At 40.9% G+C, this 21942-nt stretch overlaps 2 protein-coding genes across 7 annotated transcripts; one reads left to right on the top strand and one right to left on the bottom strand.

Moving 5' to 3' along the window:
- The first annotated feature begins 1620 nt into the window (after positions 1-1620).
- On the top strand, positions 1621-10406 carry LOC104454200 (RNA pseudouridine synthase 5). Of its 6 annotated transcripts, none has more exons than XR_005552828.1 (15): positions 1624-1981; positions 2075-2132; positions 2284-2463; positions 2955-2982; positions 3097-3143; positions 3274-3364; positions 3810-3975; positions 4198-4285; positions 4422-4506; positions 6496-6571; positions 6770-6837; positions 7366-7435; positions 7730-7793; positions 8525-8603; positions 9408-9466. XR_005552828.1 is itself a non-coding variant. In XM_039316614.1 (15 exons), the coding sequence occupies exons 1-15, from the start codon at positions 1888-1890 to the stop codon at positions 10065-10067; spliced, it is 1314 nt and encodes a 437-aa protein (XP_039172548.1). In that variant the 5' UTR covers positions 1634-1887; the 3' UTR covers positions 10068-10406. The 6 variants fall into 6 exon arrangements, 3 of the variants coding, with proteins under 3 accessions (XP_039172548.1, XP_010067287.2, XP_010067288.2); XR_005552827.1 differs by having other exon boundaries at positions 7690-7793; XM_039316614.1 differs by lacking the exon at positions 7730-7793 and adding an exon at positions 9978-10406 and having other exon boundaries at positions 1634-1981; positions 9408-9501.
- Positions 10407-11356: 950 nt separating this feature from the next.
- On the bottom strand, positions 11357-21784 carry LOC104454203. Its single transcript, XM_010068987.3, is given in 5 exon segments — positions 11357-12549; positions 12552-14875; positions 16389-17609; positions 19614-20480; positions 20899-21784. Coding segments are annotated over 5 exon segments (5274 nt in total). The 5' UTR covers positions 21077-21784; the 3' UTR covers positions 11357-11865.
- Between the last annotated feature and the right edge of the window lie 158 nt (positions 21785-21942).

Genomic DNA, 21942 nt, shown 5'->3' with positions numbered 1-21942 from the left:
TACCAAAAAAGTCCTAGACCTATTGCAATTGTGTCAATTCAATCATAAACTTTTTTTTTATTAATTTAGTTCTAAATATTTTACAATTATGTCAATTCGGTCCATTTGATCAAAATTAGTTAGCCGGCACTAACGTGCACGCTGGCCGTCCGGCGAATGCTAACATGACATTTTTAAATATATATATTATTTTATTTTCGAATTTTTAAATGTTTTTTTGAATTTTTGAATTTTGAATTTTTATTTTTTTTTCCATCTTCTCCTTCCCCTGGCCGGCCATTGGAGAGAGAGAGAGAGAGAGGTTGCTTGCTGAGAGAAACCGGAGACAAACGAGAGGATGATGATATTTGGCCGAGAAGACCTTTGTGGGTCAGAAGCTGGTGAGAGTAGAACATTCTTCTTGCTTGCACCGCCTGGAACTTTCACAGAAGAGGGAAAGCTTGAAGGAAATACAGGGAGCGCTCACTGAAGGAAAGCAAAAGGGGAATCGCAGAGGGCTGGATCAAAACGTTCTGGGGTTCTTTGGAAGCTCTCCTCACACAGAGACGGGTGGGGCATCTTTTCTTTCTTGGCTGAAACCATATCGCAAGGGGGAGAGAGAGGAACGCTTTGAGGAAGAGAGATTTCAGAGGGAGAAGGGGAGAGGCGAAAGGAAAGAAAGAGAGCCGGGGCTTTTCTTTTTCTGGGAGCTTCGCTCCTTCTCCTCAGACAGACTCGACCAAGCCACCTCGACCATCTCCATCCTTCTTCCCATCTCTCACCACTCTCAGTGCGGCCGCCACGAAGAACGTTCTCTCGGGTTCAGTCCTCGGCCGTAAATCCTCCTCTCCGCCGGAAATCTTCCCCTTCACCAGCGTGCCATGTGGTTCAAGGCCACCCCAGTCAGTTCGTCTCTGTGATTTGTAGTTTACTGGTGATTATATATGCTTGCTAGAAAGCCAAGCATGGGAGAAATTAATCTCGTGTGGAGATTTTCCGTTGATTGTTGCGATCGCCAGAGTAAGCGTCCGGAGTTGGTGACCGTCGGTTGGTGTTGGTTCGGTGGAGATGTGTATGCTGGATACGACGCATATAGAGGTTGATTCGTCGCCAATAATTCTGGTTCCGTTAAGTTGCAGAAGGAATAGAGAGATTCGGGGAAGAAGGAAGGCGCGAGGTTGAAGAAGAAGGTGCAGGGAAAAAAAGACAAAACAAGGAAGAAGACAAAGGGGAAAGAATAAAAGAAATTAAGAAAATCATATAAAAAAGAATTCGAAAATTCAAAAAATATTTAAAAAATATCACATCAACGTTCGCCCGAGAAAGGTATGAAAAGGTCTGTACATTATGTATTGTTCACTGTGCTAATTGATACCTTATTATCTCCTAGAAAAGCCTGATGTAGATTAGGACAATAGAGAATGTAAATAAAAAATGAAAGAATGATATCCATCAATTCTCTTATATTTATTTTATGGAAAATGAATCATTTAGAAAATACCTTCTTAAAAATAATTATTTATATTTTTTTAAAATAATTAGTGAATTGAAAATATTTTTAATCGATAATAATTTATATTAAATATTTTTTTAAATATAAAAATATTACTTAATTTTTTATTTTTATAAATTATATAAGCGATCATTTTAAAAAATATATTCTTCAAATTATTAGCTTTGTCATTTGCAAGGCTCGCATAGAGTTAGTTAAAGGTGGAGGTTATCTTAATAAGGATATATATTCACGAGATGGTGGAAAAACCGAACCCCATCTAAACAACAAACGCGAGGGCAAGGTGATTGGACCCGCATTCGATCGACGATTCGGTCGACGAGACTCCTTCCGATCGATACCCGTTGAATTCGAACGCCGGTCGAGGAGGAGAGTCCCGGCGCTCGGGGGGGGAGATGACGACCGCCGCCCCACGCGGATTCGGAGTTCCGTGGCCGGAGCTCAACGACGGGATCTTCTACAAGGACGTCGTTCCGTCTTCCGATCACGGTCGCCTCCCTCTCTCTCTCTCTCTCTCATCGCGCGCCGTCTTCGTCTTCGGAATCTGAACTTGTTCTGAACTCAAGCATGTGTTCTTTGCAGAGACGACGCTCATCCAGTTCTATTCGAGCAAATACGGAAATTCGGCTCCAGTCCAAGGGTGCGTCCAATTTTGATTTTTAACTCGAGTGCCGTCTAATCCGTTTGATCGCCATCTCCTGGTCGCGCTCGTTTCAAGCGTGCGATGTCGGAGAAAAAGCGTGTTAGGGTTCGTTATTGCGGACGAAAACCGCGCGTTAACGTTAATGTAGGATCGCGTTGCAGAGCAGAGAGAAGCCTTGTGGCATTCGTGATTCGATGAGTTGTGGTTTGAGTTGGTGGACACGGTGGGGAGTGAAAAGTTGCAGTTTTGATGGGAATTGTCCTTCCTCGGAGGGCTGTGCAACCGGTCCAGGTTCTGGTTCCAAATTTTTGGAACCGGTGCTAGGCAGGTAGGTTCTGCGTTCTATGTGTTGAACGTATCCACTCACCAACCCGGGAACCAGTTAGAACCTATTTTATGAGTTTAGAAGAAGATGATTTAATATTCTTAAAAATGCTTAACTTCCTTTTTTTTTTGGTAAAGAAAATGCTTAACTTCCTTATTACTTTGTATTTCTATTTATTTTGTATAGATGACATTTGGCTGCTCGTATTATTTTACTATAATTGCTATTTGTCTTTGTTTAAAAAAAAAAAATGAGGGGAAAAAAATGGGTTTCCGGATAGACCCTGAAACAAGACCAAACAAACGGGGTAGGTTCTAGGTTCTGAAAACTGGGAACCGGAATTGGGAACCTACCTGCCCTGGAACTGATCACCCCTACTTCTTTGGATTGCAAGGACTAGAGAGTCTGGTTCTTTTTCTGCTTGTGTTTTCTCTTCCATAAATGTATTGGCAATTGGTATCCATATGCTGAGTGTTTTGCTTATCATGATGCAGTTGGTTGCAGCGAATTCAAAATGGACAGGTGCCTCTTCTGCAAAAGAACCGAACTTCAGTTGGTTATCTATCTAGTTTGGTGACGTGTCATAATGTTGGCGATTGTGAGTCCTTTAAAGTGCTTGTTGGTTTGCTTTTACAGATTAAAATCGATGGTAGAGTTGTTACGGACCCAAACGAAAGCGTAAGGTGTCTTTTATTGGTGAATAGTCATGCTTATTTGTGTTTTTTTTTTTTTTTTTTACTATGGTTAGTTAAATGGACATAACATCCATCATTTGTAATTTTCCTTCTCTTTTGTTTTCTTTGCACTTTCCAGTGCAGGATTAGAAGTAGTCTACCATAGACTTCCTTGGAAAGAGCCCGACGCGCCTTACTTTCTTGGAATCCTCTATGAAGATGATAATATGGTAATTGCATTTGAATGCTGAAGTTCGTGCTTAGTTATGATGGGAATGTCTAATTGAGAATTTTTTTAGGACATAAATAAGCTGCCTAGGTGCCTGATTATTGTGGACATAATACGTCCTAGATGTTAGACCCGTCTTAAGACTGAGCAGATCTTGTTTACATCTCCTTATTATGAAACATCAATGCATTTATAAAGCAAATTTATGCATGAATATAGCATGAATGACACAGGAATGAACTTTAGAAAGGACCACTACTGCACAGGATGGTGCTACTGACACATTCAGGCTGGGGTGTGTTGTGGGGAACCACACAAACAGCAGGACTTTGGATAATCTGCTTTGAGGACTAGAGATTTTCCTGTTTTGGAGTCTATACAGTCGCTATTCATAGTTTTATTGCATGATTCTCATTATCAACTTTCTTTGGAACCTCTTTGTGTAGATTGCTCTCAACAAGCCCTCTGGGCTGCAAGTTTTACCTGGAGGACTTTTTCAACAGAGAACTGTCTTGTCACAGCTCCAATGGCAAGATAGCAAGCAGAGCACTTTACTATCATCACAAGAACCACAACCTGTACCTGTTCATCGGCTTGGTAGGGGCACATCAGGTTAGTCTCTTGGCTGCTAATAAACATGAGATGAGAAGCATGTGGGTGCAAATAAGTATCCACTAAAGTCAAGGCCGTCACTGGAGATGGGAGTGATGATCACAAAAGAGATGATCACAAAAGAGATTTAACTGAATGTTTCCCATACTTGTTATCTTTATCATGTTGCTTCTAAATCATGGAAAGTCAATGATTAGTGAAGAAATATTCTGATGGTCACAGGCATACTGCTTTGTGCCAAGACAAAGATTGCAAAGTCTCGCCTTTCGATCTATTTTGCGGATGGAACATCTCTCGTTGGAGGGAAAAGGTTCAGAGGAATCTCTTGATTGATGATCTTCTTTTTGACTCATTTTTTGTGTTGAATGGGAGCAGCAGATATTCCCTGGTAATTGTTATTCCCAATAAAATGCTTTGTTGACCAAGCTGCAATTCTTTTGATGTAGAAATACCACTAAGGAGCCCAGTTCAGTCAGGAAAATTTCAAAGATATATCGTGCACTAGTAAATGGACTAGTTGATGAGGATGAGGTAATGCTACTGCATTACTTTATTGTTCTTCCATTCTTTAACTTTATTTCAATGAGTCTGAACCTGCTACTTTGATTTGTGCTGTTGCTTTGGATTGATATGCTATTAGCACAAAAAAGCATGCGATTAAGGCCTTTATTTGTGAAAAATTACTCATGTTTTTACTTCATTTTTCATGGGAAGACTGCTTCTCACACAAGGTAGATAACCCCTGCAAAACTACCTGAGAATTGTTATTTTAATGTGTATAATCTATTTGATCTCTCTCTCTCTCTCTCTCTCTCTCTCATGAAATTGCTTCATTCATGTTCCATTATATGATTCTATAGTTGATCCCTAAGAACAACAGAACTGAAGTACATTGGCATGGAAATAAGGTCAGAAGGAAATTGCTATGTGGAGAGGCTAAATTCCATATATCATACAAAGAATTGCACTTAAAACATGGTGCACCCCTGGATGGTCTAGTAAAAGAAGATGTAGAAGTTTTCTCATTGTGAGTGGAAATGTTGATAATTATTCTGTAAACTGATTACATTATAGATTTTGCACAAGTTTAGGATGCAGAATGCTATATTTGACTAATTTGGAGATTGCGTCCTTGAACTTTGCTGGTTCATCAGCCCATACATTGTCTTTGGGGAGCTGTTATGAACTTATGAATCTTCATTTTCATCCAGATCTCTCTATTTTTTTTTTTTTTTTTTTTTTTTGTTCTGAATGAATAAAGAGGATAGGTGCATGAAGTTTGCAAAACTAAGGGCATGTTTGGGTAGGCCTTTACTTGTTGCTTTTTGCTTAATCCAAATCTTGCAACAGATGTGTTTTTTCTCCCCTTAGGCCGTAACACCTCAGACCTTTCACATGGTACAAATTTTGATGCGTAGATACACATAATATTTTCAGAATCTTTCGAAATTTGGATAATATTTTAAATTTTGGCAGGAAAGCAAAAAGTTTATTATTGCTTTTGCTATTAACATTCCTTAAGTCTCTTAGACACTGAGGTGATATTTAGCTGTGAAAGTTAAAGAGGGAATGGTAGATGGTTGAGTAACACGAACCGCTAAGTCAGGAATTGCCAACTATGTATGCAAAGCATTTTCTTGAGATGAGATGGGGAGACCAGAGGGAAACATGAGGTAAGGTTAGTAAAAGCAACGAAAGCCTAAGATGACAAGCCCTGAGCATAGGCCCATAGTTGCATGGGTCAGCTTCAAAGAGGTAGAAGTAGAGAAGTACCGAAGGATTAGGAATTTAAGAATAAGAAATCCAGGCGTATTGGGCTTCTAGCACTTTGCCGAGATGCAGCAGATATGCAAGCTCTCTTCTGATGTTTGTGTTGGGTATTCTACTTAACCATATTCATTTTGAGCGACTCATCAAGCCTTATTTTGTGGTCAGGCCTGACCATAACAAACCAATTTCCTGCAATGGTAGCCCAATTTAGAGGTGGGTTTCCAGTTCATGCTTAGGATTTGTGGTCAATTGATTTATTTCTATACAAATTTATCATAATAGAAACTCACTTGGTAAATCCCTAGTTCTTGCAATGGATCATGTTCCACTATTATATATACAATCAAATACTACGATACAAAACAATATTCTATTATAGCAATGATATAAATCAATGTTCCATTATAGCAACAGATTGCATTTCTCGAAGTATTTGTATAAACAGTTGATTTGGAACCTCATCAGTTTCTCCATTGTTAATATAGTTTTGCTAGTTTATTCCTTCGAGTGCTTAGCATCATTTTGTCTTGTCTTCTTCTCTGGCTGATTATTCATTTATTTCTTCTGTCCCCTTTCAAGAGCGAAGCTTGATTTTTGTTATGTTATTAGTTATTGTCTGGATCTACTTATCTCATTTGAAACCACCAAAGTGAATAAGGCATTGGTCATCTTTGTGCTGATTTCTTTCTCTTACTTTCTATGTTTTCTTTGAACCTTTAAAATATTGGCTCTTCTTTTTCTTCTATGCAGGTTATTATTACTGAGCCAATTGGAGTAATAAAGTATCCTGGTGTTGCTAAAGGGCTTTATGTTGCTTCCCCCTCAGGTTCAATGATATTGCCGAAACAGTACTATGCTTTTTAATGAGTTTTATCATTTTGCAACACCATGACCTCAAGGGGACCGCATTTTTCTAGTAATTCTCCACTCAATGTCCGCTGATTTTCTGGTTGCTTTAATGTGTTCTCTTGCAATTGGGATTTATTCATCACTGTCTCACACAGCTTTTAACTGTTACAACCAGGTAAGCCAGCTCTGAGCAAAGTTAAGGTTCTTGAGAGAAATGTGCAGGGAAATTGCTCTTTGGTTCAGGTAATCTGCACATGTCGCACTGGTGAAATCTAATGGAAAAGGTCCTTGAAAGTGATGGCACTTTAAGGCTTTGTTTGTTTCGTGGAAAATGAGCAATTTGGAAAATATTTTCCTCAAAATGATCACTCACATCACTCGAAATAATTAGTTAATGGAAAATGTTTTCATTTTCGACAACAATTTTTGGTCAAACATTTTCATGGACAATGAAAATATTTTTCCTTCATTTACTTTTATAAGCGATATAAGCGACTATTAGGAAAATGTTGTTTAAATCGTTCATTTTCCGCAATATAAACGGAGCCTCTACCCACTTAAGCATGCCCAATCATAAGCTTTAGAGCAGGGCCTATCTTTTCAATATGTTATGATATGCACTTTATCAATCATTGTCCATACTAGCTGTGGGGAACTGCACATTTCCACATGCAAGCAGCTTATTTTGGACAAAGTATCATACACTATAGAATGTTCATAGTTTACATGTATTTATGCCCAAGTTCATTCATTTCCGTTGGACTCTAACAGGTTGAGATCCAGTCTGGTCGTCCACATCAAATACGTATTCATCTCTCATTTATAGGGCATCCCTTGTTAGGTAAACATTCACCTTTTGTTTATTATTTTCATCGATATGTATTTGTCAGTGCAATCTATGTTGTGTTATATATTTTCAGAAGAATTCTGGATATGTTTATTGAAGTTAGGACTGTGATGGATTGTGAGTTGTTCGTAGAGAAGAAATGATATAATACTGCAAGAGGATAAAAGGGTATGTCATTGCATAAATCGATATAAACATATTCAGTGCTATGAAGTTGCTTCTTGAGAAGTATTTTTCCATCCCAACAGATATGTTGTTGGTGTCCTTCCTGATGCAACAATAGTACAGGAGATCTGTGATCTAGCCTAAACTGAACAATGGCAGCATGTTCTTAGTCAAGATCACTCAAGGGGTGAGAAGCTCAGTTATGATGAAGGCATCTTACAAATTAAGGTTTTTAACTGATGTTGATATAATTTCTCACAGATGATGTGCAATATAGCTAGTCTCATGAAAGCAATAAACGTTGAGACAATGTGTGTTAAAGTAAGACAAAGAAGCAGCATCTCATCAATAGGGAGGGGAGGGGTTATTAAATATCTTGTTAGAAGGGCAAATGTGTTAAGCAGGGGTTAATTTGCTTGTTAAGATCATCAAGATATAGAATATGATGATGCAATTTGTGGGAGTCACTCAAAAAGTAATGGGATGAACTTAATTTCAACTATAGCAGATGACTAAGTAAAAAAACTTGTGGCAGGAAATTAGTTTGATTTGGTTGATGATTTGTATTTACTTTTTTCCTTTTGATGCAAAGAATTAAGTAGCGGGAAATTGGATAGACCAAATTTGTAAAGTGGAGTGTTGCAGACAAAAGGCGTATACTCAATTTGTGAAAATTCTGGACTTCACTTCCTTTCCCCTGAACTTTAATAGGTGAAAACTTTATTTAAGATCAACAAAAGATAAGACTGATGGACTTACATGCAAACTGATTTGGATTATTTCTTAAATTGTGATTTAGTTTTCCTTTTTGTAAGTGTCAAAGTTTTGTCTATCTTCCTCTTTTGTTTTAATATGAATTCATCTCATGCATTCTATATATAGTTTCTGATGTTTAGTTGGTTTGATGTCCTTTATCAGGTGACCCTCTTTATGTCAGTGGTGGGAAACCAGGATGCTTTGATTCTCAATCTGTGGATGAAGGTTTTGCACAGGATGGGTATGGAGATGTCTTTTGGATTAATAGTCGATAATGAATTCTTGGCAGTTTTGTAAGGCCTCTACAGTGATGAATAATGTGGCAATGTGATCTCTCTTCTTCTGGTCACAGTTTGTGTAAATTTAGAAACAAGAAGGTAAACTGGTTAGAAAACATTAAGATTGTGCTTAGTGAATACAGAAACTGGTTAGAAATGACTTTTTTCAAAGTTTAAGAAAACAAACAATTTTCTTGAAACATTTTTACAAAAAAAAACAATTTTCTTGAAAACTGGAAAATAACTGTTAAAAGTACAAATTCCACGAAAGTGATATGATGTTTTATTTTTCTTTAACTATAAGGACAAAATTTGTGAAAACCCAAGTTGTCTCGCTTAAGAGCCATATGCCAAGCATGTTTCCAAGTACTCTTTGAAAAATTTTAGTGAAAGTGAAAAATATTCTGTGGAACCTCTAATCTTTGAGTGTTCATGCTAATTTCAAATGTTGTCAGTGATTTGACTTATTCGTTATTTCAATGTTCAATGCAAATTGGGACCCAGAACCTGAATTTAATAATCGATGTCTCGGTGAATTTATGCAATCGCTATAATCACTTATTATTGCAAATGTGATCCATTTTTAAAAGGAGTGGACTGGAGAAGATTTTGCGAGCATGCATCATGCCTCCTTACCCTTCATTGAAAATGAAAAGATAAGAGGACTGCCTAACCGGTTTAGCATGCACTTGATTTACCCTGTGCTATAACTTGATTAATTATTTAGAGCGCTATCTTACCATGCTCTATATTTTGGCTTTGCTTAGTGGGTATTGTAGGCCTCAACACGCAGTTCCAGGGGACTGTGGCTATTTCTTGCACGCACATCAACTGCTTCTCTCACACCCAGTTACAGATGAGGTAAGAGCGGGACCAAGCCTTAGCTGTCAAGATACAGCATAGATGGCGGTCAAGCTATCATTCTCATGTTGTTGTTGTTGTTGTTGTTGTGTGTGTGTGTGTGTGTTTTTTTTTGCCCCTTTTTGTCTCAAGATATCATTCTTAGGTTAAGTAACATGTTTTGCTTAGCTCCTGACGTGAATTGTAAGCTTGGGATTGATTTTTCCACTCGACATGAATATTCAACACGTTTTGATTTATTAGTGAGTGGAATTTGAAGCTACTACATATCGACAATGGCCTACCCTTAGCATAAAGAAAGTACTTGTTGCATCGGTTGCATGGATGAGATTGTGTAAAGGACCGAAATCACACTGCCCACATAATATGCATCCTAACTGAAGTTTGCTTTGAATTTTAAGAAAGCTCACACCTCTCGTTGGTTTGCTTTTCCCACTTATCATGACAAGACAGTTGTGTATTGACTTCTATTGCAGGTAATTAAGATCACTGCGCCTTTACCATCTATCCTCCAAGGTCAAGGAGAGGCCCAGAGCATTCAACGAGAGTCGGTTGGAAACTTTTAGTGATCTTGCTGGGTAAGAACGACTCTTCTGGGCAATTGATTGCACAGAAATTTCCCTTTTCTCATTCGAAGATCTGGACTGTTAGAAATCTAGCATGATTGCATTGAGGTACTGCGTAAGGACGGGGATGAGGATGTCCATTTAAAGCTTGTTGCCCTCTTTTTCGGTGTTGAGGGCAGTGTTTTCTGTTGGATTAGGCCCTTCTCATTCTCCCTGAGCAATTTTTCGCTTCCATTATTATTATGACGGTGATCGACGGAGATTATTAGTTTCTTAGATTAGTCTGGGAGGAAAGGCTTGGAAATGAAAATTGAACGAGGCGGCTCTCTGTGCTAGAAATATCGATTTTCTTCATTTGCCAAGGGTCGTAGATAGGCTTGGGCCATAAGGTATAGCAGGCCCATTTCTGTCCTGTTAGCGGATCATTCTGTTCCGATAGCCACGGGACCTTCATTCCCTGTTCGGTGGCTCTTGTCTAAGCCCTATAATTGCTTTTTAAAACCCCATTTTGCGGATAATGGGCCTAGCCCAAGAACTTGACAAAGTCAATGCGCTAAGTAGTCTCCTTTCCTGCCCGCATATCTGTGGGCCTAAAAGCCCATTACATTCGGGTATCGAGGGCCCATTGTACCCAATTGAGGCCCAATTTTCCAACTAAAGGGCTGAGGCCCATTGCACCCGACCCATGAACTCAACGGGCTTAGAAATTGGGCCTTGAAACCTATTGAGGTAGGCCCAATTATTAGGAGCCCAATTTTCGGCTAATGGACCTGCTAGGGCCCATCCGGCCTGATCAACGAATGTAGGTTGAAACTATCCTTCTGAGGCCCATTGGGCTTGGCCCCTTAGCTAAAAGTGGTCCTTAAAGCCCATAGCATTGGGCAATTGAGGGCTCATATAATCATAGGGAGGGCTTAATTGAGGCGAATATTCTGCTAATGGACGTACGCCTAGGCTCATTGGGGCCCGTCAATCTCATCGATGAGATCGACACGTCGTGATCATTGAACAGGGCCCCAAACTAATCCTGCACGAGGCTCATTGAACCCTGAACATATGGAAGGTCCTAGTTGTGGGCCTTAAAGCCCCGCCCAACTTCAGCTAATGTACCTTCACTTGGGCCATTGGAATTCATCAATGAAAACGATGGGCTGAGAGGCTATTTCTTTTCCTGTGTATTCGACTTTCCCTTCTTTTTCACAAAGAAAATAGCACCAGCAAAGCAAACAGCATGTGAACACCCCTCTTCTGAAAGCGCAACTTAAATTAAACATGAAATTCCAAAGACGTTATAAGGCAGACTTTCGAATATAATAACCAGGAAAAGCAAAAACAATTTCTCAAGCTTGGCGCACACAACGCAGCTACATGACCCAACGCAGCCACTAAGTCAAAAGACAAAAAGCACACAAGGCTAGGACCTACCCACCATAGTCGCCACTATAAATTGTGGAAAGCATCTTTTGACGAAGATGCAAGATGCTCATCCCCCTCCGGAGAAAGGGGTAGAGAAAAGGATAAAAGATTTCCAGAGATTATTGCTGTATATCCACCTAATACAACAATACAAGGGCTGCTGCAGCGGCCACATTACAACCAACTACAATCATTTCTTCTTCTTTTTTACCAAAAAGATGGACTTGAGAACAGTCCGCTCGCCCTACATTTTAATTGAACAATACGAAAGCTAAAAGAAGACTTAAAATTGAACGATACAAAAACTATTATACAAGTCGACGGCAAAAAAAGAGATTCTGCCATCGAGGAACCCTTTCGAAAGGCCCTCCCACGGTTTCCACTACCTTCCTACGTCCCCCTTGCCTCTCCAAGACTCTTCCTCCCTGACAATATTCCCATTCTGATGCCCCACCAGCGGATCAGACTGCGCAAATTGCATTTTAATAGCTGTCACAGGATCTGAAACACCATTACATGGGCCCCCCCCAAGCATGCCTCCTCTCCCCATGACGTTCATTGCAATCATGCCCCTCCCTTGATGCTGAATGCCAGCAGACACTGCTTCAAAACCGTTATATCTTTGCAGCTCGGGGCATGCATCTTGCCGTTGCTTCACATCTATGGCAAACGGTTGAACTTTCCCATCATCCCGGCTCCTATAAAGCCGATAATCCACAATCCCATTACCATTGGCCACTTCTCTTGATGGGAAAACAGAGACACCATTCAAACCACATTCATTGCTCTTGGGCACCGGCTGCATCGCATGCTGCTCCAGTTTTGTTGTGGGCAGAGGAAAATTACTAAAGGCAGCAGGATATTTCGCCAACAAGAGAGCTGAATCAGGCAAAGATGAAATCTGAATTCTGTTACCATCCCAGAAACCATAGGTCCTCAAGGGAACATTCTCCAGACCAGCATAGTTGTTACAGTCAAACTTCAGCATCGCTGAATTCCCACCCTCACTATGATTACTACTGGGTTTCAGATCAGACTCCTTGCTGCCAAACTTCCGTTGAGGGCTCCATCCTCATCATTATCCTGAACACTAACCTTGGGCGTAGGCTGAGATGGCGGGTGGCTGAGTATTTGGCCAAAAAGTTTGAAATCACCAGACTTACTCTGTTTCTGGGAGTCTGGTAAACTCGGCATATCAATTTTGGACAAGCCAGTCAGTTGTTCTGATTTATGTGGCAGAAGAGGAAGCTCAGCTACAGAACTGTGAGATTTGCTGGTAGTACACTTCTTAAGATGGAAATCTGGCACCACATATCGACATGTAATACTATTCTCAGGCTTCAAATGTTTCTGAACATCAGAAAACTCTCCACTGGTGGACCCACTGTTCTCCTGTGCATGCAACTGCTGTATCGGATAACCTGGGAGTATCGGGGATTCCATTTGGCTCAGCAGGGAACTTCCAGAGACATGCTTGTAATAATCATCATTACTCACAAATTGCTTGTGCTTCTCTTTGGTTGGTGGTCCATCAGATGACGACATTCTATCTTGGGTTCTACTGATCTTGCAATAATTGGGAGCTGAATCTGATGACAAAGATCTAGTGGCACCTTGAAATTTTTCATCGTGTCGCAAATTACTGGAAGATATTTCGACGGGGTCTAAAACAAGCGAAACTTGATGCTCTGATTCAGACCTGTGACTGAACCCAAAACACGGGCTTCTATCAGCAGGCAAGCGAGAAGAATTAATCTGCGTATCTGACTCTCCTGATGAGGAGAGCAAACTACTTGGATGAGTTGTATCGCCATTGCACTTCTGAGGAAGCAACGCCTCCTGTCCCCATGTTATATTTTTAAAACCTTCTGTGCACGCTCGAAGTGCGTGTTCACCATCAGCAGAAGCTGAGAAACAGGAGCCGTGATCAGTATCTTCCCTAACAGATGATTCTACCAGAGAAGCGCCTACTGCTACAGTTGCCTCAACTCTAGTGACGTCTGAATCTGCTATAGATTTCTGAGTTCCAACTGATGCAGAAATGGAACCAACACCTTTGGAAACTACCTCGTCCCCATCTCTCATCTGGCAGACATCAGGGACCTCAATTTCCATATCTTTGACATATTCACAACTTAACTCTCCACTACCAGTGTTCCCATCTGATTTGTTCAGGTCATCCCCAAAGTTCAAGGATTTACAATCAGATTCAACTTGATTTACGTCTTTGACAACCAAGTCCTCATCCATTTTAGAGCTTAACTTATCACCACAAATGGCTGAACTAATTTCTAAGCCACAGGCATCCTCCATGTCACCATCACCATTGGCATCTTCACTGACAGTTCCCCTACTTCTGCAAATAGGAAGCAATGAATCCAAATTGAGGCATTTTCGAGCCTTACTAAAGAATACTCTACATTGATCCACGGATCTTGTCCCAACGAACCGTGAGATCAATGCAAAATCTTTACCATAAGATGATACAGCTCGCATGAATGCAGACTTCTCCCTGTCCGTCCAATCAGAGGCATCCATTTCCCCAGAACTCTCACCTGAACATGTCTCCTCCTCCACATTCTCCATAAATTCAGGTGTAAAGGGCCGTTTTCGTACAAAATCCACCTTTGAACACTTCAATTCCCTGCCGCCCTCTCCTGGATCAACAGAGCTTGTGACACAAGAACCCATTGCTTCTGATGACATGGACCCACATATTCCAGCTAAAACATCAGCTGCAACTGTCTCCCTTTCGCTCCCGAGAACATCAAAACTGCTACTCCTCTCCAAGTCACCACAATCAGCTCGTGATGATCTAGAGTTACAGAAACCATTCACAAATACTCCTCCATCACATCCTTGTCTTTCTAGCATGAATTCATCCTGCTGGGCTGCCATCGCAGAAGCAGCACCAAGGACATCAAGGGAGACAGCATTCACCTCACGGCTCCATCTTTTCTCTGATGTCACCAGGTAATTATTGGCAGCTAGTGACTTTCCTTGCTTTCCAAAATCTAGTTTCTTCATAGTTCTCTCAAAAGTATCAGACTTGTGGTTTTTGTAGTAGAACTGAACACAATCTGCAGTTGTCTTGTGATCAAGGAAAGAAGCAATCTTGCTGAAATCTTTTCCAAAGGTGGCCAACTTATCCAGAAAAATTTCTCTTTCTTCTGCTGTCCATGGATTAATCATTGTCCGCTCTTTCTCAAAGGCACAAGGATCTTCAATTAGCCCATTCGTGGATATGAACCTCGATGCATTCTTCTCTGTGTCATCTAAGATCAATGCCGGCATTTTTAAGTACTTCCTGTAAGACTTCATTCGGGGATCTGAGAGCAGCTTGCTTGTATAGCTTAAAACATTTGATGATGGTGCCGGACTCAAATTCCTCACTGTAAGGACAATAAAATTATACATCACACAGTGACAAACAAAACATATCCTGTTCTTAACACGACCCCAAAATTTCACTGTCACATGGTGGCCAAAAGGGCATAAGGAAAACACATTCAGAATATCAGAACATAAATGAACAGCTGATGTTTCCTAAAATAATGCTTCAAGAGAACATCTGCACAGTGCAAAAAGGTGGTAACCTACACCTGTCATCAAACGATTTCAGGGAAAGCATTCAAAAATCAAATCCACAACCAGAATATCAAACCATATTTCTTCAGCAAAAAATGACAAGAATCAAGCAAAAATATCTACGATAAGTAGAATCACAAGACATTTCCATGCAGTTGAGGAGTCCATCACTGTCATTCCTCCAATCTTATAAAGACAAATGGCAGCCAGCATAAACCTGGTAAATAGCTACTCTAAGAAAATGGTGCTAACACAGACGCCCGCATGCACTGCAAAATAAGGATGTAAGCAAGTCAAGCTACCATAGCAAGACTCCCAATTACTTGGAAGAGGCATATTAAAATCAGTCTAATTTGTGTTCATGGATACAGGATAAACGGCACTATTTTTCAATTTACTTATTTTGTTTAAGCTAATGGACAACTCAATCTAGTCAAATTCAATCAATTGAGTCGAGAATTGAGCCTCTTATATTCACCAGGAGTCGACCTTGAGTACTAAATTGCATCAACTCCACCCAATACAACCCCATCAAAGATTAATTGGGATAATCAAGATGAATTTGTTGGAGAGCCTAAGGGGCAATACTCCAATAATCCAAAAGTATAAGTTCAACTTTCAGCTTTAAGTCATTGACTAAGATGATAGAGCCAAAATCATTTTCCACCAATCATCCACTTTCAATTTGCATGCCTATTTTATTGGTTTTTAGGTCCACAGCACATGTATTCTGAAAAGATTGCAGCTTTGAAAGCATGTCTTTCATGGAAGAAAAGATGCTAAAAGTGAAAGTAACTGGAAATCATACTACAAGAATAATCAATTAAACTGATGATGTATGAGAGCATTTTAAAGTATCTGGATATTTTAAGCTCCTTCAATCATCCCCATAATACTTTCTATTACTCCGAATGTTGTCAAATTAACGTGTCAAAAGAGTAGAAGCTGAAAATAATCTAACTGGAAACAAGTTAAAAAGAGAAATACAAACGGAGTGAAACATCTTGTCCTGCAGAAGTAAAAGCAATTGAGCATTTGCTCTTAAATAGAGATTGCCAGCAGGAAATGCGGGACAAAAAGTAGGGGACACAAAATAGCATGTCAAAAATGACAAAGGAATATCCGATAATGGCATAATTGATCACAGTTGACTACAACAAAGTGACAATTAATGGATCTGGTGGCAAGAAAGTTAAGTCTGATGCAGCTTAAGCAAAGGACAGTATCAACTACTTGAGAAAGTAAAGACAGGGCTACTACCATAACAGACATGCATAAGCATATTTAAGTATACACTGACTCAGTTAAGTCACTTACCAGGTGACAAGAAACGAGAACGAATGGAGGAGCGATTCTTCTGATGTGCATTAAGGGTTACACGAAGGCTCGACTCGTTCTTCTTCTGAGATTTTGCACGTACTTTAGACAAGGAAAGCAAATGCAGATCTTCCTTCCAGCGGTAGTGTAAGGCCCTAAATTTAAGAGTTACAGCTCTCTCCTTGAACCTTAGAGCACGCTTCCTCATCACAAAGTTATTTATGATAAGCGCGTCAATCTCTCGTGATGCAACGTCAGCAACCCTCGATATATCAAAACTACTTTGATCTCTCGGCAACAGCTTGTCAAAAACTTCACATGCTTTGCTTGCAGTTTCCTTATTAGAAGCCACGATAAATGCAGGTAGCATCATCTCTGAGTTAATAAACATTTCTGCACTATTATTGGCCCTATCTTCCTCACAGAACAGCACCATGGTTTTATCCCTAGAGGGAGATGCATCAGTTTTTTCCACAGATATTTCAAGCAATAATTTTCCTCTTCCAACCTCTGCAACCTGTGGTGCATCCATATCTTCGGCACACTCACCTCTTCCAACCTCTGCAACCTGTGTTGCATCCATATCTTCGGCACACTCACTTTCCTTCGCTTTATCAGAGGTTACAGCTCCCTTGGAAAGACAGAAGGGTTCAGCAAACTTAGACGTAGCAGTTCCAGGGCTATCAACCTCAGCATTATTTGCAGCATGAATTTCCTCTGATCTTCCTTCACCAAGAGGCAATCCTCCCTTGTCCATGTTCCCAGAAGAAAAGATCTCCAAAGGAGATGGGCGAGATACCACGTTAGAAATTTCATCATGTTCACCGGGTTTTGCATTGGCCTCAGCTGCTAGAGAACTGGACGATGCTGTGCATGGTCCGTGATCTCCAGACTGAGAAATGAGCGTCTTACGTTCAGTTTCAAGTGAATCAATTTCCAACTCAGTCATCTCCAGGGCTTTCAAAACATCCCCCCTCAATAAAAGCAACTTATTCAGTGCAGAAGATCTCATGAAACAAGAATCCATTGAGCTAGGATCATCCAATTGCAGCAACTCCCCAAGTGAAGACCCCATATTAGCAATTGAATTTGCATCCATTGTCTCCAGATTAAAAGAGAACCCCTCCTGTTGATCCTGGGAACAAGGATATGGTGACCGACAAAGATTATTGAGATCAGTATCCCCATGTGATCCCTTCAGAAAAGACTTATCCTCCATCCCTGTTCAAAATAAAACTTTACACATCAAGGACCAACGGCAGAACTAACACAATATCTGTGCAGCATTTTTCCAAGTAACAGACCAACCGCACCTAATCTCTTTTGATGTAGTAAAACATCTCATTTGACGTAGAAAAACAAGCAAAAATTGAAGCACTAAAATCATATCAACTGTAAAAAAGACTATTATCATCTTTGAGACAAAAGCCACCATAATCAACAATCAGTGTAACTGAGCTTACCAAATTCAAAGTTTAGAATAGCAGCGAATACATTAGAGGTATCAAAAAGAGCAACTATTCAAAGCTATCCCTGCGATAAAACTCAGAAACAGACAGAAAGATGTGGATATGCTAATCCAATCATCATATTCACCCTAAAAGTGTGGTTGACATCTCATAGAGTAAAACATGGAGGCAAAACACAAAGCCAGAGACAGGATTAAAGTTTTCAAAAAAGAAGTCAATGAAATAGTAATAACAATGGCAACACCATTCCACCTGCGGATCAGGTGGGTTGTCGACTCCACACACGATGTCCATATAGTGATATGACCCACCACCAACCCAGAACTGGTTTTGGTTCTTGACGTCTAATCGATATATCTTCCAACTTTGCATTTTTTGAACGTATTGATTCTTTAACTAAGTCACTCATAGTCAAGCATACAGTACACATGATTTTGATCAATGCTACTCAGGAAATTGAACAGTTTTATCTCGGTTCCTTATTCACAATGGTTTTGGTTTTTAATCAAATTGGCCAATTATTGGAGAATATGCTTTATCTTCCCTAAAAATATTAATACAAGAAGATTTTACAATCATCCCTAAATATAATAAAAACTAGAAAAATTTTACGTCTATTTCATGTCTTCCTTTTTTTACACATCTTAAGTCAGCCTCACGTCTGACCAAGACTCGCGCTTGGTTTTGTTTTCGCATCAAAACAGTCCAACTTGATCCTAAGATGGAGTATGGCATGGACTAAAGCACAAATAAGAACATCAAAACCCAAGTGAATTCCAAAAAAATTGGCTGCAATGATTAAGATAGATCGGATGGAGCATTCGCCTACTCGACTTGACTCAAAACACCCATCAGCACCGCCTCAGCCTTAGAAGCCCACTTGATGAGAAGCTCTACAAGGCATCACATTCAATAGAAATCAACATGACCGTCTTTCTCCATCTCACTTCAGCTTTGCACCCAACAGAAACATGCAGAAAAGCAAGCTCTATAAAAGCTGCTATACATACACTAACAATTGACCAGAGGATAGCATTTATTTCAGAAAGACCAAACATTAGCTTAGCTAAAAATTCTTTCATCTTCAAATTTTTAATAGATGCATAGCTAAAAGAAATTGCTCCAAACATTGTTTACATGAAAATTCAACATAATATCCAAATGACTTCCAATGCACGATAGCAAGCCCTACAAAATCTGCAATGCAATATAATAGCAATTGAACACGGGATATTAGGTCATCGGGAAAGCGGCCAAACATTAGCTTCAATATTTTTTCCATTCTCAAATTCCAGAGGTAAGTAATAAATAAAAGTGAGAAGTAGCTCAAAACTTTGCAAAGAAGATCAAAAAGTACATAATGACTTAAGATTAATCAACAAACCCACACCACTACTCTGTCAAATCTTTTTCGCCAGAAATGTGTAAAGCGGTCACAAATAGGCGCAATTCCTGTGAATCTATTTAATATTTTACATATGCACCATAAACCCTATGTTAGTCCAACCAAATAATCACTAGTAACTGTAAAGAGTTTGACATAAGTCCAAATTAATTATCATAAGCTTTTCAGAAAATCAAAGTGATTGTAATCCGAACATATACAAAACCATGCAACATAGAAAGACATCTAACCTCCCATATGCATAGAGCAGAAGGACAACTACATCAATCACATTGAAATCATTTAGAGTTTCCATGTAAAATCATGAAAAAAAGCATTTAATTGACTGCACAGAGAATGTACACAACCTACCTGGAGAGGAGCTGCAAGCAACAGAAGATGGAGTTGCAGGAGAGGCGCAATCTGAGAATGCTGCAAGTCTAGGGCTTTTGTCAGCTACACTGAGACCAAGAGAATGGGCAGGCTCCATGACATTCTTTGGTGCATTTTCATCTAGGCCTCCCACTTTCTTTTTCTCATACTTCGCCAGCCCTTCTCCCCACCCAAGTCGAGGCTTCTTCTTTGAAGTCATCTCCTCAGATGGAGCAGCAGAAGTCACACATGCAGCTCCATCCTGGGATGGGGATGGCACTGAAGTTACATCCTTTGTCGATATTCCAACCTTTGTTTCACCGGAATCAACACCCCCCATGCTTTTTGAGCTACCAGAATGACTCAGGCTTGACCCACGAGAAGACAAGCTCCCAGAACGGGGCCACTTAAGAGGCTTCCACTCCACGGCCACGAGTGAGCTCTCAGGCTTCTGGCACGAGGTCAACCCATTGGCATCACTTGTCTTGGCATCAATCGGCTTCACATCACTAGACTTGTCATGATGGTCTTTCGCGTGCAGCTGATGGTAATCCCTTGGGTTTGTAAGGTCAGAATGAGGGGAAGATGTTTGTGTGAGCACGTCAGCTGGCCTCTGACAATTATTATCAGTTGGCCTCCCAGGTGTATAAGAGCCGTTACTGGCTTCCCATGAATGGGATACCTTCCAATCTCTCTGTCCAAAGGACCCTCTATTGTCCCTGTAGCTTCGACTATACTTTCCGTCTCCCCGGAAACCTGATCTGCGGCCGCTTTCATCCTCCAACAGCTTGTCTGCAGACCGAGAAGGCACGTAGCCATAACCAGATTCCTCGGGAAACAGGTGCCACCCACCCTGCTTACCATGACCTTCAGAAAATATTTAAAACAAAACAGGGAAAATCTTAAAAAATCAACTTGAGAAATATCCATACTCCATCCCAACAAAGAACAAAACTTTACTAATCTCATCGCCACAAAAAGATATTATTCCAAACTTAAACCGCCAGAAAAGAAAACAAGATCCATGGACAAGATAATAAAGATGAAAAAAGGTTCCCAAAAAAAAGTTCTTACGGACCATCTCCTTTGCGTTTCACCTAAGGACCAAAGGAGATAAAAGCGCCTCAATTCAGATCATCTGGACGAACCATCGCAGGCTTGCCAGAATATCAAATGAATATGCAAACCAAAAAATAAATTCTATCTTACACATGCTACCGAAGCAAAAACAGAAGGGAAAAAATGAACGAAAAGGCACCACAAATGGAAAAACCAAAAAAATTACCTGGTGGCCGGCGAAAATCGGTAGATCCCCAGCGAGTGAAGCCACGGGATCCGGCGTGATGAGAGGACGACGATGACGAGTCCCTCCATCTGGCGACGGAACCCAAGGACTCCGATCTCTCGTGCTTCCTCTCCTTGAAGAAGTCCTTCCGATCCCAAGGCAATGGTTCTGGCGGCATAAATAATCTCACCACCCCTATCGCATGGGCTTTCGCAACCTCCGCAACCCTAACTCGACCACGATCCCACGCACGACCCCAATATAACTCAAAACCACCTCTCACCAAGGCTCCCTCAGCTCCACCGCGGCGAATCTAGGGTTTTTTTTCAGAACTGGGCACCAGAAAGGGAAAAAAGCAAAAAGCGCCGCGAAACGGGCCGCTCCTCGAGGCTTTCCAGCCGGAGATCGGATCGAAACCGCCTTACCGAAGCCAAGTCCGGGCCTCCCGGTCACTGCCAGCCACCGGAGACCTCGAATCTAGGGTTTCCGCTGCGGGAACCGAGCCGCAAACCCCGCCCGCCGACCTAAACAGGGACCGCTGCACAGCCTAGGGCACGAGCACCGCAAGAAGCCGAGAGCAGGGACCGACGCCCTCCCTTCCCCAGACCGCACCAGATCCAACGGATTCCAACCCTAGGGCTAGCGATTCTCTCCACCGGGAGGAGCAGCACGAGTGGCAGGAGGAGGAGGACGACGAGGAGGAGGTCGACGAGGAGTTTCCGGCTGTAAATTATTCGCGAATAAAATCGAAAAAAAAAAAAAAAAGGATTTCTCACTGGTTTTTTCTCTCTCTTTCTGGGCAGAGAGGCAAGAAAGAAAATCTATGGAGCGAGAAAGTCAGAAGGTGAGAGAGAGTCGATAAGGGACAAAAGCGAGCGCCTTGAGTGACAGGGGAGGGAAGGTGAGAAGGGGGAGGAGAGAGAAAAGGGGTTCGCTCGTGTGCGCGCGCGCTCGCGTGTGTTCGGATCTCAACGCCCCCCCCTCTGAACTGCATTGGAGGCCCGTTTCGCGTCCGCATTTATTAAATTTGATAAAATAAATGGC

Source organism: Eucalyptus grandis, chromosome 7 (genome assembly GCF_016545825.1).
Source record: "Eucalyptus grandis isolate ANBG69807.140 chromosome 7, ASM1654582v1, whole genome shotgun sequence".
Taxonomy (NCBI): Eukaryota; Viridiplantae; Streptophyta; class Magnoliopsida; order Myrtales; family Myrtaceae; genus Eucalyptus; species Eucalyptus grandis.
The sequence above is the reverse complement of the archived record's forward strand: the minus strand, read 5'-3'. Positions and strand labels throughout refer to the sequence as shown.

What these genes read in the sequence shown, in the direction of transcription:
- LOC104454200 (XM_039316614.1), top strand. Translation starts at nt 1,888, where the DNA reads ATGACGACCGCCGCCCCACGCGGATTCGGAGTTCCGTGGCCGGAGCTC. An exon ending in GCTTGGTAGGGGCACATCAG is followed by an intron (nt 3,976 to 4,197) that starts GTTAGTCTCTTG and finishes TGATGGTCACAG; the next exon opens with GCATACTGCTTTGTGCCAAG. An exon ending in GAAATTGCTCTTTGGTTCAG is followed by an intron (nt 6,838 to 7,365) that starts GTAATCTGCACA and finishes GGACTCTAACAG; the next exon opens with GTTGAGATCCAGTCTGGTCG.